The 16,007-nt window shown below is 34.4% G+C and overlaps 1 protein-coding gene across 2 annotated transcripts in view; it reads right to left on the reverse strand.

The window, feature by feature from the left end:
- Positions 1-16,007, reverse strand: part of LOC127160292 (gastrula zinc finger protein XlCGF8.2DB) — a 65,531-nt gene that overhangs the window by 3,576 nt on the left and 45,948 nt on the right. The window contains exons 2-3 of one of the 2 annotated variants that reach the window (XR_007826698.1): positions 9,481-9,675; positions 8,141-9,147 (exon numbers count right to left, since the gene is read on the reverse strand). Coding sequence is in view for 1 of the 2 variants with exons in the window: in XM_051102955.1 (XP_050958912.1) it covers positions 8,270-9,147; positions 9,481-9,675 (1,073 nt within the window). In the remaining variant the exon portion in view is untranslated. Of the gene's footprint in view, positions 1-7,872; positions 9,148-9,480; positions 9,676-16,007 lie in introns of those variants that run through there. The other variant, XM_051102955.1, reaches the window with a different exon arrangement.

Raw genomic sequence — 16,007 nt, forward strand, 5'->3', positions numbered from 1 at the left:
CAGTTTAGCAGGGAAACACAAAATCAACCATTTAATTTTTTTAAGGGATTTTATTAATATAACAAATACATTAACATTTTAACAAACATTTTATAACATATTCAAATACTCTGTAATATCAACACTTTTTTAAAGCAACAAAAGTAAAATACATATAATGTTTAACATTTAAAGAAGAAAAAACTCTCTCATGCCCTCCCACCCACCAACACAGACACAAGCACATACACTTTAAATAGGGCTGCACGATTTGGGAAAATTTTCATATTGAGATTATAGAGGTCAATATTGCGATTGCGATTATAATAAATGGTATTGTGAGTCAACTTGATGGGTTTTTAAAGAAAATGCACACACAGATTACTGATAATGCGGAAATGTGTATTTGTATCACTAGCAATGGTTTCAAAATAAATTATTTTAACAAATGAAATAGCATTTGCATTAATGTAAATGTATTTTCTCAAAAGTATAGCTAAATTAAATAAAATAAAAACATACACATTTTCACAAAAATAAGATATTTTAAAGATTTTGCCCAAACAAACGGACATTTATGAAGAATGTAACATATACTCTGTATAAACTCTTTTGAAAAGGAAAATGGATATGTTTTTGGTTGATCGGATCACAAGTGGACAATGGAGACACAGTCGTTTACACCTGGCATTTTAATCCATCTCTTCTGTCCACTTTCGACCACTTCTGATCACATTCCTGCATTTACATACATTGCAAACTCAACTGACTGGCGTCTCTCCTGTATGATTTCATGTGATTCTCTTCAGACATTAGAACTGTACATGAATTATGAGCTTCTAGAACGTTTGACCTCCTAACTGAAGATCTTTTTTACAAATATAAATAAAAACAGTATAAATAAAAATAGTCTAAACAAAAAATAGCTGTATTAAGTGCAACCAATAGTGCAGTCATAATCAAAGTAGGCTAGGCTACTCTCTCTGTTCAAAGTGCAAATAGAGACCAATTTTTTTTAAGCCTGATACAGAGGTATACACAACTACACAACCTATTATAGGATACATACAAATAACAACATCTATATGTTGTGTAGCCTAATTTGCGCGCACTGTGGAAACGCTCTCTAAAAGCGCGTATTAAAATTGCGTTTGAAGGCGCGTGCGCGTTTTACTTTCGGTTTCGTTTTAAGGATCGTGCTAATTCTCAGCGGCGCTGCGCGTGCTTTCTACAATACCAGACATTCATTTAACAAACGAATTTGAAAGTGAGGGGGACACAAACGGATTTTGAAAAGTGATTGTGGTCAAAAGTGGACAAGCTGAAAACGTTTTACACCCCTATTTACACCTGTACTTAGCATTGTCCACTTGTGATCAGATCGACGCATCAGAAAACGCATGTTAATACCAAGTGAAACAGGGCCTCTAATTTCTGCACAGTACCTCTCTCTGGTCAATGTCAGTGATCTCAAATCCAAAATATCGCCATATTTTATTTATTTATTTATTTGGCTACCAGATCAGTGTCGATCTTCTCGGCATCCATCCACGCTGCGCACACAAGTGAACACGCACGCACACGCGCACGCCACACGTGCACTGTCTATACTCTCAGATTGTTTTGTTTTAATCTTTTTTGTTTGTTTGTTTGTTTGTGTTGTTAGCGGTACGGAAAATCAGCAAACTGTCTCAGAAAGTAGGTGTTCTCAAGTCCACACTTAAATATAATCGCAACATTCTGCCGTCATATAATCGCACAGGCTGACATCGCGATTGCGATACGATTAATCGTGCAGCACTAACTTTAAACGATGCCCTCTGCAAGTCTTCTCTTGCGCCCACCTTCTCGATCGACTACCAGCTGAAGCCACCTTTTTATGGTCCCCTTGACCTCCATTTCTGCAGCATTACGGTGATGGGGTTTTTCCGAACCCCATTGTAAGATCTCTATGAAATTTACAATCCCAAGGAACCATTTCTCAATTCTTTGGTTATCATTGCTTTCAAAATGCATTCAATGACTAGGTCTTTTATATGACTACATCAGATTAATTTTTTTTTTCTGTCACTCAGATGCAGTCACCTCCAAAACTCTATGTAAATCCAGACCCATTTGCATATTTACATACTTTTTTAAAAAAACTGTTAAATTCAAAGACCATAATACAAAACTAAATAAAACAGATGACGATGAAATTAAAACACCTGTCTAGCCAGGGCTTAAAATAACACTTGTCAAGTGGCAAAAACGCAAGAATCTGTGTTGGCTAATTCATACAATGTCTGAGAGAATGAGATGTGAGAGAATTATCAAAACGCAAAGCCTGTACTGTAATTATATAAATATTAGTGCTGGGCAATGATTTATCAGGATTAAATAAAAGTTTTTATAAATATTAAGTATATATAAATACACACACATGCGTTGTTTCAAAAAATATTTACATGTATATTTATATTCATATAATTTATATTAAATACAAATATATTTAATATCTAAACATAACATATTTTTCTTAAATATATGCATGCATGTGTGTGTATTTATATATACATAAATATACACAGTACACACATATATTATGTAAACAAAAACTTTTCTTTTGGATGTGCCCAGCACTAATAATAATAATAATAATAATAATAATTATTATTATTATTATTATTATTATTATCGGCAATTAAATGTTCTTTATTATTCATTTAATTTTATAATTAATTAAGAATTGTATTACTTTAACTTATATATTATTTTACATTAATATTAATAATTACTATAGTATTCAAATTGATTAATATATTATTAATATGAAATATTATTTTAATATCAGATATTCAAATATTATTTAAGATCAGTATTATTATTATTATTATTATTACAACTATTACAAAGCCTATATTTAGGGCAGTAATGACAATTCTTTACATATTTGTTACATTTTATAATTAATAATGATATTATTTTATATCTTATTTTAAATTATTATATACAATTATTATAATATTCAAAATGATTAAATAATAATAATTATAGAAAAACAAATAAATTATAATAAGAAGACTTGCAATTAGATTTCCTCAATTCGTTCAGCCTGTTTTTCATGAAATAATGCACATATTGTATCATGGCCAGTAAATTTTCTCAAGTCTCTGGGCATTGGCAGGTGTGGAAAAATATTACTTTGAAGCCATGTGTGTAAATGTTCAGCAGTAATGAACAGTTTTGTTATATATATATATATATATATATATATATATTTAGATTTGGAATATATTTCAGTATGGTATTACTTTAGAAATGTAGCAAATGCCTGTCTTATTCAATTTTGTATTATGTCAGCTTTGAACTTATCAGTTTTGAAAAGAGCAAGTAAACTGTAATATCGCCTGTATGATGTTTGATGGTTTTTGCATCTGAGAAAGGAAAGAATTCATGTAATTTGAAAGAACTAAAAACTGAATGCACATTGTCCCAAAGCAATGGAAACTGATCCTCAGTTTAGCCAAGCTGCTGTTGTGTATTAGATACACATAATACACATTTGTATTAGAGATTGTAAAGAACTGTATTTACTCATATCATCTGATACAGAAACAGCTAACTCTGTATGTAAACAGACATACTGTCTCCTCACCAATCACAACCTCTCTGAGTTGAAGAGTGGCCACTGTCTTTCCATTGATTCTGCTCCAATTAAGGTTCTTCAACAGGGAGTTGACAATCACCCTCTTCAATATGCGCCAGGTGCATTCACGCACGTCCGCCCCACCAATAAGCCCCAACCAGTTTATCTGACAAAAAAAGGTCAATAAAACATTTTTTATGTTCACTGTTTAAACTTGTAAAATGCTCATGTCAATCAACTATCGTGGGAGCGGCCTCTGTGGGTAAGATGCCACAATCTGAGAACGGCTCGATTTGAAAAAGGGAATATTATTTTTACAGATTAATTAAAAAGCACTGCAGGGATTTTTATCATTAGGGTAGATGTGTACATACACTGCCAACACACATTAATGTTCAAACAACATGAAAAAGTGAACTTAGCATCCGATGACCCCTTTAACATAAAAAATCTATTTTATAATCATATCCTTTTACATGTTATTATTTATTATAATTTTGTACGTCAAATTCAGATCCTGAAACAAGAATGTCGACTGCCGTACCCATGCCTTCTTTTGTCATCCAGCTGCAACCATCAGTACAAACAACAGCAGCTGGGACTGTGACAAATGATCCTGCGCCTGTTCACGTACAACAAGTAGCAGGACTTTCACCTCTTTATGGACTTCAGGGATTTCTAAAAGGCCAACCAAAGGCCCTTGGGGTGAGAAATTTCCCACATAACTTTAATTTATTTATTTTTATTTGTGCATGTTAGAGGTAAGAAAAGTACATTAATAAATTCTAAAGAGGAAGAAGCACACTCACTAAGAAAGCATATGCAATTTTTAAAAAGTGATGACTTTCCTGCTTGGCATTGTGTCTACAGTTTATGCAGAATCCATAGTGGTATTCCTTACTGGGGATCTCTTATCATAAGAAATCATTCATTTTAGTGTTTTTTCTTTTATATTGCAAGCTACAGAAGGTAGTCAACCAAAAATGCCTTTTACCACCAAGTGTATCGCCGCCACAAGGACATGACAGTAAATACAACAGTTTGAGAAATCAACACCGGGCAGCACAAAAAGACGGTTGTCCGCATTGCTCAGTAATGCAAGAACTAATCAAAACAAAGTGTTTGTGTATTTGTATTATTTTATTCATTTGTTTATTACCAATACTACTACTACTACTATTATTGTTATTATTATTTATGGTTAAAGTTTTGAGTGTTTTTAGCTAATCAGGTGATTCAAGGGCATTAACTATCATATCACTCTGACTGACTCACTTTACTTGTGCACTGACTGGGAGCTGATTGAGACACAACCAGAGATTTAGTTTTGGTTTATTTTTCTTTCAAACAGAAGCACTTCTGGTGAAGCAGCTGAGATCCACATGACACTATTATAAAGATGGAGTTTATTAAAGAGGAGATTGAAGACATGAGGATTGAAGAAGCATTCAGAGTCAAACATGAAGATACTGAGGAACAAATAGGTTGGTTTTCATTCTTAAAGCTGAATTATTTTGTCCTGTACATTTTCTCAATTCATTTGCCTTTGCCAGGTGTTTTTGTACTCTTGTCTGTGCTCTTGCATCTTTCTCTCCTTTGTTTTTTGAAAGGATTTCAGCTTCATTTAATGCTTTGTTTATTTTTATAATTTTAATAAAATAACAATGTTAGTATGAAATCTACACACATTTAAGAAAAGTCAAGGAATTATAGTTATGTGGGTTTTATTTCTACAAAGTTATTACATTGCAAAATTTAAAAACGGTCAAATTGACTGTCTTGGTAGTTGCAGTGTTAATTCTTCAATGTAAATGCCTGTTGCTAAGATTGAGTAACATCTTTGCATGTGAAATATGTACATGTGGAACTCTTTTGAAAATATTTCTTACACTTTTACGGCTGCCAAGATGAACTAATCCTGAAAAGTTGTCTGAATGTGGTCCATCTCACTTTATATGCAAAACAAACTGACCTGACTAGTGCTGCCCCACTAATAGTCAGCTGAACATACCTCAACGAGAAGAGGCTTAGTCACTAAACATTTTATTAGTCGGTTAATTGCAGAAAAAAATGGTCTGTGTCCATGAAGGACAGATCGGTCCTTGAGGTAATTACAGTATTTCAGGGCAGGAAATCCAAACGTCCAAAATCATTAATCAACCTGTTGGAAACTCAGAAGTGAAGACCAGGAGACTCTTAGGCTCTTCAGCAGAGTTCTTTATTGAGAATGTGCTGTGTGGTGCTGCAGTCATCAAAAGTCTAACTAAGGCAGTGATACATGGTATTTTATAGGCATTCAGTGGGCAGTCCTTAAAAGTGTGTACCTTACACAGCCTCAGAAGTGACTATTTCTAAAGACAATACAAGAATTCAACCCCGACAGTGAGTTTCAGCAAACTTACTCCCCAAAGATAACAGTACCCAAATGATATAAGCTGCACCTGACCATGAGAACTAAAGACCTGTAAAAAACAGCAAACCAGCAGAACCACCACACTCAAAACTATTGAATCTAATCAATAAACAGATGCCATTATGTTTACATGATCTCCCAATACAATCTAGATCACTTTAGTTTTTTATATGATGTTACATCAGGATGTAGGATCTGCAGATATTAAGCAAATTCTTACATTTGTAATCCCACAACCTCAAATATGGTTTATCTGTAATAAAGGTGCATTTCTGTACTGTGGAGATGGTGAGTCAGCATTTTCAACTTCATCTTTGCTGTTTTTTGACAAACACCAAGGTTGAGTGGTAATTTAATTGCCGTCTGAATCCACATCTCTGAGTTTACAAGAAATCTATTCAAAATTCACTGTTTAAATCCTTTTAGACCACTGCCAAACACTGTATGGGAACTGTTGCGCTTGGCTGTAATTTGCAGGTGTAATTATTGTGAAATGCCGAAAAGAACAATATTTCATAACTGCTTCACCACAGCAAGTGGGAACTGTTAAGAACTAAAAGAAGAAAGATAAGCACAAGTTTTTGTTTTGACCCCTAGTGTGGTTGTTCTTACACACAAGGAAGAGAACAGAGTACTTCAGTAGTAATGTGTAAGTAGGCTGTCAAGGCTATTTTATTCACTTTAAACATCGGATTAAGTGTTTTTTTTCTCTTTAATATACAGATGATGCTGGATTATTAATTAATTAATTAGACATGACAAAAAATGATGATATCCGATGCATTTTTCTTTGAGCGATTATAAGGTTACCTAAATGTTTAATACTGTGGCGTAGCTTGTTAACATTAGATAGTAAGTCACTCACTGCAAATAACATGAAGATAAGCCTGTGTGTAAACTGATATTAGGCTTCCTATTTTTAATTCCTATTAATACACAATGTTAATTCACAATATATTATTATTATATATATTATTATATTTGGCTAAGTTTTCCTCCTCAAGTGTTGTGTTCCCTTAAAAAAAAAAATTGTAAATATCATGCTGTTCCATGGCTTATCAGATCATGAATAAAGTCCTGTAAACCTCAACAATGTTCCAATCAGGTGACTTGGGCAAAAAGCAGATAAATTTGGGAAATTTAACAAATACTATTGTAAGTTATTACTGAGGTAAAACGAAGAGCCCATTAAATGCAATACAATACATGGGTAAAGATGGTCGGTTCTTTTAACATAAAACTTGTGGCCACAAGAACCAGATGTCGTTCCCTCATCATAAGAATTTGTGGCCATGAGAAAAGGATGTTGTTACCTCGACAAAACAATCTCATGGTCACCACAAAAATGATCTCATGGTCACGACATGTTATCACATTTCCAAGTCGATGAGTTTGAAAAAGTTGATTTATATCTACTTTCAATCAGTTTCAAAAAACATAAAAAAATTAATTAAAAGAAAACAAACTGACAAAAAGACTGATATCAATATTAGTTAGACCAATATTAGACCGGAAACACCACAATTGTGATTTATTTTTATTTTACTTTTATTTTTTTGTTTAATTTGTAAAAAAAAAGAAAATTGTAAAATATAAAAGTTTTTTTGTTCAATAAATATTCTGTCATTAAAATATGTTCATTTAAAAAAAAATTCAACTTTTAAAGTTGTCACAACTTGCAGTTTCTGAATTTGTTAAATTACCTTAACATTTTAAGATACATTTTTACACTTTCCTTTGTTTTTATTCAAGCACACATGACAAGTGTAAGAGGATTGCATCTGCTTTGCTTTGTGTAGAAACTGCAATTGACAGTCTCACATTTGTGTAGACATTTATTCTGTCGACAACACATTCAACAGTTTCAACAATCACATGTACATGTTCTATAATGAAGGTGAACATCAAACTTGATTTTATCACACATGTAACAGTGGCACGAACACAGATCATACAATATCCTTCTAAACATGTCAATATTAATCCATGAAATGCTTATACAATTAATACAATATATGTTTCTCATGGAGCACTCACTCACCACAGCCATTCACTCTCTCAGCTCATCTAAATGACCCTACTGGAACAAGTTCATTATATGTCAAGATCTGGGCGAAGACCTGTTACACGAGCACTGAGCATGTCCATCTCTGACTCAGCACCAGCCAAAGCACGAAAGCATATTTGTATTTATCAGTTAATCACATGACACACTGAACGCTCTAGTCACACCGGTGTGATTGTTCATGTTAAAGAGCTACTTTACGTTCAAAACTCTGATCACATGTAAACGGCTTCTCTCCAGTGTGAATCTTGTGAACGTGATTTCTAAGGTTTCTTTTATCAGTGAAACTCTTTCCACATTGTTGGCAGGTGAAAGGTTTATTTCCTGTATGAATTCTTATGTGGACATTAAGGTTATGTTTATGTTTAAAACTCCTTGGACACTGAGAACATATGAAAGGTTTCTCTACACTGTGAATTTTCATGTGGTTTTTAAGGTTTGCTTTTCGAATGAAGCCGTTTCCACACAGATTGCAGGTGTAAGGCTTTTCTCCAGAATGAATTCTCATGTGTTCATCGAGATGCTGTTTGTGTGTAAAACTTCTTTCACATTGAGAGCATGTGTAAGGTTTCTCTCCAGTATGAATTCTGGTGTGTTTTTTAAGGCTTGCTTTTTGAATGAAACTCTTTCCACACTGTTGGCAGGTGAAAGGGTTTTCTCCAGTGTGAATTCTCATGTGAATATTAAGGTTTCCTTTTTCAGTAAATCTCTTTCCACACTGTTGGCAGACAAAGGGTCTGTTTCCAATGTGAACTCTCATATGGTATTTTAAGTTTCCTTTTAGAATGAAACTCTTTCCACACTGTTGACAGTTGTACGGCTTTTCTCCAGTGTGAACTCTCATGTGGACTTCAAGGTATCCCTTTCTATTGAAACTTTTTCCACACTGTTGGCAGGTGAAATAACTTTTATTTGCTGTCTTTTGAGCGCTTTTTTGTGAAGTCTTTTCAGTATGTGAGCAACTAAATGATTTTTCTCCAGTCATGAAATCATATTTTTTATGTTGAACATTATCTTCTTTCTCACTGAGTTCTTGATTCTCCTCTTTCGATGTCATCAGGTCTAATGCAAAAAGAACAAATGCAAATTAACCCAATTTTAATGGTTTAAAAAACAAACATCAAAACCAACATGTTAAATGTAATCTCAAAACCTCTTCCAATTATTTGAAGTGATGATGATAAAAAAGATCAATTGTATAATCTTAGTTGCATATGTTTTAATGCTAAAGTGTAATGAGTCATATGATCTCAACATGTCTGTCCACATGAGTCGACCCGCTCCATGTCAAATAAAACCAGAGATTCTTCAAAAATATCATTCCTTCCTGTAGTGTTGGACATTTTATTAAGGATCAAATGATGAGTGAGTTTATCTTTGAGAATGAAAACTAACCTGTTTGTTCCTCAGTTTCTTCATATTTGACTCTGAATGTTTCTTCAATCTTCATGTCTTCACTCTCCTCTTTAATAAACACCATCTTTGTTTGTTCCTCAGTATCTTCAGGTTTGATGCTAAATCTTTCTTCAGTCTTCATATCTTCACTCTCCTCTTTAATAAATGGCATCTTTATATTAGTGTCACGTGGATCTGTAAAAGATCAATAACACAGATCTTCAGTCTTATAGCAAGTTCTCAATTCACTACAAAGCATTTGTGATATTTCCAGTTAAGAATTAAGTTAAGTATCTTTATATAAGCATTTTTTTCCATAAGAAAGAAATACAGTTCAAGCTGTACATGTTCAGATTCATCAACCAGCAAAAAATATAACAGCATACTGAGGTTTTACTACTCATCTATCATTGTTAGGAGCGAATGATGTTCAGTTTCTAAATATAAAAGCAGTTTATTAGAAACACTTAAACTGTAAAAGTATATCCTTCACAGGGTACTAAAAAGTACAGTATTAGGAAAGTTATAGTTTTGAGACAAAATACCTACAATGTCCAGTTACACCGGTAGGAAACTCAGAAGTGAAGATCAGGAGACTGAGTGAATCTTCAGCAGATTCTTGATTGAGATGTACTGTGTGGTGCTGCAGTGATCAAGACTGACTAAAGCAGTGAATCACTGTAGTTTTATACTGATTTCAGGAGGCCGTCATCAGAAGATTACGTATGCAAAGGATGTAAGCAGTTACATGAATTTGCCCAGACTCTAATCAGCATAACTATAACACTCATTATCACAGAGATCAGGGAAAGTCACACCTACAGGCATTACATTCACACTTAACCCAAGTACTGATTAACATGAACAATGACGATCAATTAAAGTAATGGGACAGAAGCAGCAAGAGGCAATAAAGACAAAAGGTGACAGACTCACTTAACCATGATTTTAGATTTGTATTCACACACACTTAAAAAAAAAGAGGTGCCATTAACTTTCTAATGCCGAGTTCACACTGCACGATTCTCAAAGTCAACGATCACCATTGTTTTCACACTGCACGACTATCTAGCATTCAGTTGTTGCTGTGTTCACATAACACATTGGATCGGTGACAGGAGGTTACCTTCTGCATGACTTTACAATAGAAAGAATCGCAGACAGCTCTGGTCTGCAAACTATGTTTCATTTAACTCCTCCCCAAACTTCCCGCAGCAGAAGTATTTTTCAGTCAGAAGTCATTTCACACAGCAGGATATATAATTATATTCATGCGGTCACCCCCATTAACGTTAATCCAAGAACAACAAATTCTTCAACGCTACACAGCAAACAAACCGAGATGAGTATCGTCAGTGTGTCATATTTGCAGCTGAGAAACATTTCATGTGGGATACAGCATCAAGAAACTGCAATGCAGTTAAACTGACCAACACCATCAACAAAACAAGTATTTTCCTCATCTGTAATTTGGAATGTACTGCTGTTTAAAAAAACTCACAACTCATTTTTGTTTTGTTTTGTTGTAGGTCCCCAAAATAAAAGCTTCTGTGAACCATTCACCCTAAAATCATTAGTGTAGTTTCTTAAGAAATACAAAATATTACAGTAACGTTAAGGTAAAAATGTTTTGGTCTTTAAAATAAAAGGTTCTTCACTGACATCAGTGGTTCCATGGAACCTTTCTTTTGTTCTTTATCATAAACCTTTGCTCTTTAGACTTTTAAAATGTACAAGTACATATTTAAATTATTGTTTCCTATAATGTTCGGGGAACCAAGTATTGTTCTACAATAACAGTATTGGTATAACCCACTTTCAGAACCTTTATTTGTATGTTGCATTGTATCTTGAAGGAACACTTAAGTCAAACTAAAGTTCATCATTTACTCGCCCTCACATTCTTACAAAAAAAAAAAAAAAAAAAATAAATAAAAAAATTCCATTAAACACAAAGGAATAGATTTGAAAGAATATTTTAATCCAAAACATTTAAGGCACCACTGACTTTAATAGCTTTTCTACATGATTCAATGGTGCCCCAAAGTCGCTTGTTTATAGACATCTTTCAATTTTTTGGAATGGTCCTCTATAAATTGTTGGAAATTTACTTTAGTGCAAGCATTTATTATATATTTTGTTTTTCAGGTACTAAAAATTCAGGGGACAATTGTTAAAATGCACACCTCAGCAAATGTCTATGCATGGGAAAGTACACACAAAATTCAAAAGTGTTTTACAGTACACATCTGGACGGGTTTCTGTTACTTTGTGATAGAAATTAATACATCAGCTTTAGCTAGGAAGGACATACAACAATGGAGCTTACCTCCAAACCACAGGGTGTGCGAATTGAAATCAACAAACTCTGTCCGAAGTGTCACAAACCCCCAAAAATATCAATTAAATCACAAATGTGTTACATGCAAAACTCTTCAAAACACAAAAAACTACATTACTGAGTTTCACAGAGTGACTGAAGTGTTAAAAAATAATGAAATTGTAACTCTAACAATCTCCAATTCAACACTAACAAAATCCATCAAAAACAATCTTGACCTGTCAATAGCTGATGGACATCGAAGAGCTACTGCTGCCAAGTGAGTCACTTCACTTTACATACACAAACACACTTCACGTTGTCAAAATAAGTGTAGCTACTCCCAATAGCAAAGAAGAGTTTCTGAGCATCTGCCCATCAGTGACACGAGAGGGTGCTTGTTTAACAGCGATGAGGAATGAGCATCAAGCTTCCAGTCCTCTGAAACAACCAAGAAGAGGAGAACCAGAAATCAGACAAGACCAGCAAAGCAGGCTAGGATCAAGACACGGATGACTAGATTAGATACAAGATTTAACTAGACTAAGGAAACTAGGAAATACTGGGAGAGGCTCCATAATGCAGCTAACTCAAGGAGAGAATTAAAAAGTGTGCACGGGATACAAGTTTGCATTTGTATCATGATTCATTGTTTCTAACATATTTGCATTGGTAAAAAAACAATTTATTTAGATATAATTATTAATGGATGGACTATACTTTTATTATTTATATAATGTAACCAATAATTTGTGAAAAATATTTTATATGTATATTGATTTCTTCTCTCTAAACTGTTTCTCAAGCACGTTCTCACATCACCGCTGCTGCTACATGAGTATATGGTTTATTGCTCCATCCTGCTCCATTGCCCAGTGCACACTGGTGAAACCCATGAGATTTGAAGGAGGAAAGAGACAAGAGTCCCGTTAGAAAGCCTGAATTCAAAACTCCCTATGCTCCACACACAGTAGCAATCCTATACAAAGAAAGAAAAGGAGAAAAAAGGATGTATACCATTTCTGAAGAGACTGGAACAAAAGTAAACACATGATCCCTATAGCATTCCTTTGGAAAAACCTCATTCAGCATTGAAGGTGACAGTCAATATACCCCACATTCAGTTGCAGTTTCCACTCAGCATTTTCACTTGTCTCGGCATCACACATTTGCATAAATTTTCACACAAGTGTACTGGGAAAAAACAGTTTTTATTACACTGAACAGTTGAATGTCGAATGAATGTGCAAATGACTGTTGAAATTGCTCCTTTTCCTAAACCTTGTCACACTGAGGAAAACAGCAATTTCTTCCCAGAATGAGTTTTGAAATGACATTTCATGCTGCTTTGACACGCGAAACTCTTCTCACACTGAAGACACTTGTACGGTTTCTCTCCAGTGTGAATCCTCATGTGAACCTTGAGGTTTCCTTTAACTGTGAAACTCTTTCCACACTGTTCACAGGTGAAAGGTTTCTCTCCAGTGTGAACTCTCAAGTGAATCTTGAGGTGTCGTCCTTCTGAAAGACTCTTTCCACAGTAATGGCACATGAAAGGCTTTTCTCCGATGTGAATTTTAACATGATTCTTAAGGTGATTTGTGTCTGTGAAACTCCTTTCACACTGTTGACATCTAAAACTGTTCTCTCTTAAGTGAATCTTCATATGAGTATTAAGGTTTTCTGTATATCTATAACTCTTTCCACACTGACTACATATGTAGGGCTTCTCTCCAGTGTGACTTCTAATGTGAGTCTGTAGGTTTCCTTTACGTGTGAAAATCTTTCCACATTGAGGACAGGTGAAAGGACTCTCTCCAGTGTGAATTCTCATGTGGACATTAAGGCTTTTTTCCTCTAGGAAAAACACTTTCCACACTGAGGGCATATTAATGGCTTCTTTTTAGTGTGAATTTTCATGTGAGTCTTAAAATATCTGTTTAATGCAAAACTTTTTCCACACAGTTTGCAGGTGTAAGGTTTTTCTCCAGTGTGAATTCTCATGTGGACATTAAGGAGTGGTTTCCGTGTACCACTCTTTCCACACTGTTAGATCAGGTCCCCACGCCAGACAATTAGGATCCAGCCCCGGACACCAGATCCCGTCAGAAATATATCAGTCTTTTGGTAACAGAACAACTAGTCAGCAAGCTGTAGTTACCCCAACCCCACTAACAAGCAGGTTTCTGTCAGTTATGAAGTTGACCGATGAAAGCCAGAAAAGAGCAGAAGCAGGAGACGAAGTGATGATGGTAAAAAAGGTATAACAGAATTTATTGAACAGTTTTAGTTGCTTATGTCTTAATGTTCAAACTTTGTCTGGGGAGTACAGCTGAAAGAACAATGATGTATCAAACGGATTGAACATCCCATAAACCTTGAATTTCCATAAACATCCCCGTTATCTATTTCTTAGACCAAACAATTCATGAAACCCCACAATCATGGAACTGAACAATAATGAAAATACATAAGCAAGGAAAATAATAAGAAATATAAAATATAAAAACATATAAATGAATAATATATATGAATAAATGATAAATACTTAAATAATCAAATAAATAATTAAATATGAATTATGTAAATGACTAATCATTATAAAATGATTATGTAAATAAATGATTATAAATGAAATTAAAAAACAAACATAAAATTTAAACGCAACACAATAATTTGCATGTAAGGATCTAAGGATCCTTCAACACTGAGGGCATATTAATGGTTTCTTTTCAATGTGAATTTTCATATGGATTGTAAGACTTCCTTTTCGCTTAAATATTTTTCCACACTGTTGGCAGATAAAAGAGCTCTCTCTAGTTTCAGTTCTCATGTTGGAATTAAGGATTGTAGTTTGAGTTTTTGGAGCTTTTTTTGGTGAAGAAGTCTTTTCAGTCTGTGAGCAACTCGTCGATTTTTTTAATTTATTATGTTTCTCATTTTGATCTTTCTCATGTTTCATTCAGTTCTTGACTCTCCTCTTTCAGTGGCATCAGGTCTGAGGTGAAAAAAAAAACCTCAGACCTGTTAACAACAGTTTAACGCAGCAGCTAGAGCACACAGTATACAAACTGACCGCTGTCTGTATCATTTTAGCCTGAGGACTGACTGCACAAAGAATAAACAGCCACAGCATTTGCCAAATTTAATCAGAAACAAAAGACACTTTAACAGTGCTGGTCATGTAAGGATCCATCCACTGGCCCAAACGCAGAGTCCAGTTGTCTGGTTGAAGGTTTAATGCATGTTCGGTCTTTTCACAGCGCTTCTGCAAAGTCCACTTAGTTTATCAAGATTTACTTTCAATTTTAATCTAGCTCCATGTTTAATCTGACTCCAATTTCATACGATCGTAAATTTAGGCGGGTTCTCTAATTTAAACTAATCACAAATACAGATTATGTCTTAATTTGGATATTTGATTATTCTGGATCAGACTACACTTTAATCTACTAGAAATAATGATTTCAGAAGAGATCCGATTGAATCAAATATAACAATTTATTTGTCAGGTAAAAATGTATCATGCCAATTACATAATTTAACAATGAGAATCCAATTTAGAATTAAATTCAGTTCCAATTAAAATAAATACATAACATCAGTTACTCAAAGACAAATCTAAGAGTGAGAGATGCATACCTGACCGCATAGAGATACACAGCAGCATGTGAGAGATTTGGAGGCAAAGCTCCAGAGACTCTCACACACAGTGTGGGGTTCTTCTGAATACAGAATCCCCCTGTAATGTTTTGTCACTTCGCTTATATACCAGACCAAAACAAACAAATCTTCCAATCAGTTGTAAAAACATAAAAGACCTTTTGGTTTGTCAGGAGATCTCGTGACCCAGGGTCACACCTGGCTGGAGATTCTCCCCCGACCCTAAGGGGAAAACACACCCCTCAGCAGCAAAACACAATTCTACAAAAGTGTTCAGTCTTTCTCATAATATAAGTGATTTCTGTGAAATTGAGACCATTTTACCAATCGCACTAAGACCTTTAGAATGATACCAAACATGAAAGGGAAACTTCAACATATTCACAAAATGTAACACATGTAGTATATGGACATTCTTAGTGACTTTCAGTGGAACCTTTTGGGGGAAAAGTGTGAGATGCAGGGAGGGGAGAGGAGAGGGAGGAAGGAGGTTGTAAATGAGCAATAGGGGTGGTGTTGTTTGCCCTCTTTGAAGATCTCTTCT

The sequence above is a fragment of the Labeo rohita genome, unplaced genomic scaffold (assembly GCF_022985175.1).
Source record: "Labeo rohita strain BAU-BD-2019 unplaced genomic scaffold, IGBB_LRoh.1.0 scaffold_318, whole genome shotgun sequence".
NCBI classification, from domain to species: domain Eukaryota; kingdom Metazoa; phylum Chordata; class Actinopteri; order Cypriniformes; family Cyprinidae; genus Labeo; species Labeo rohita.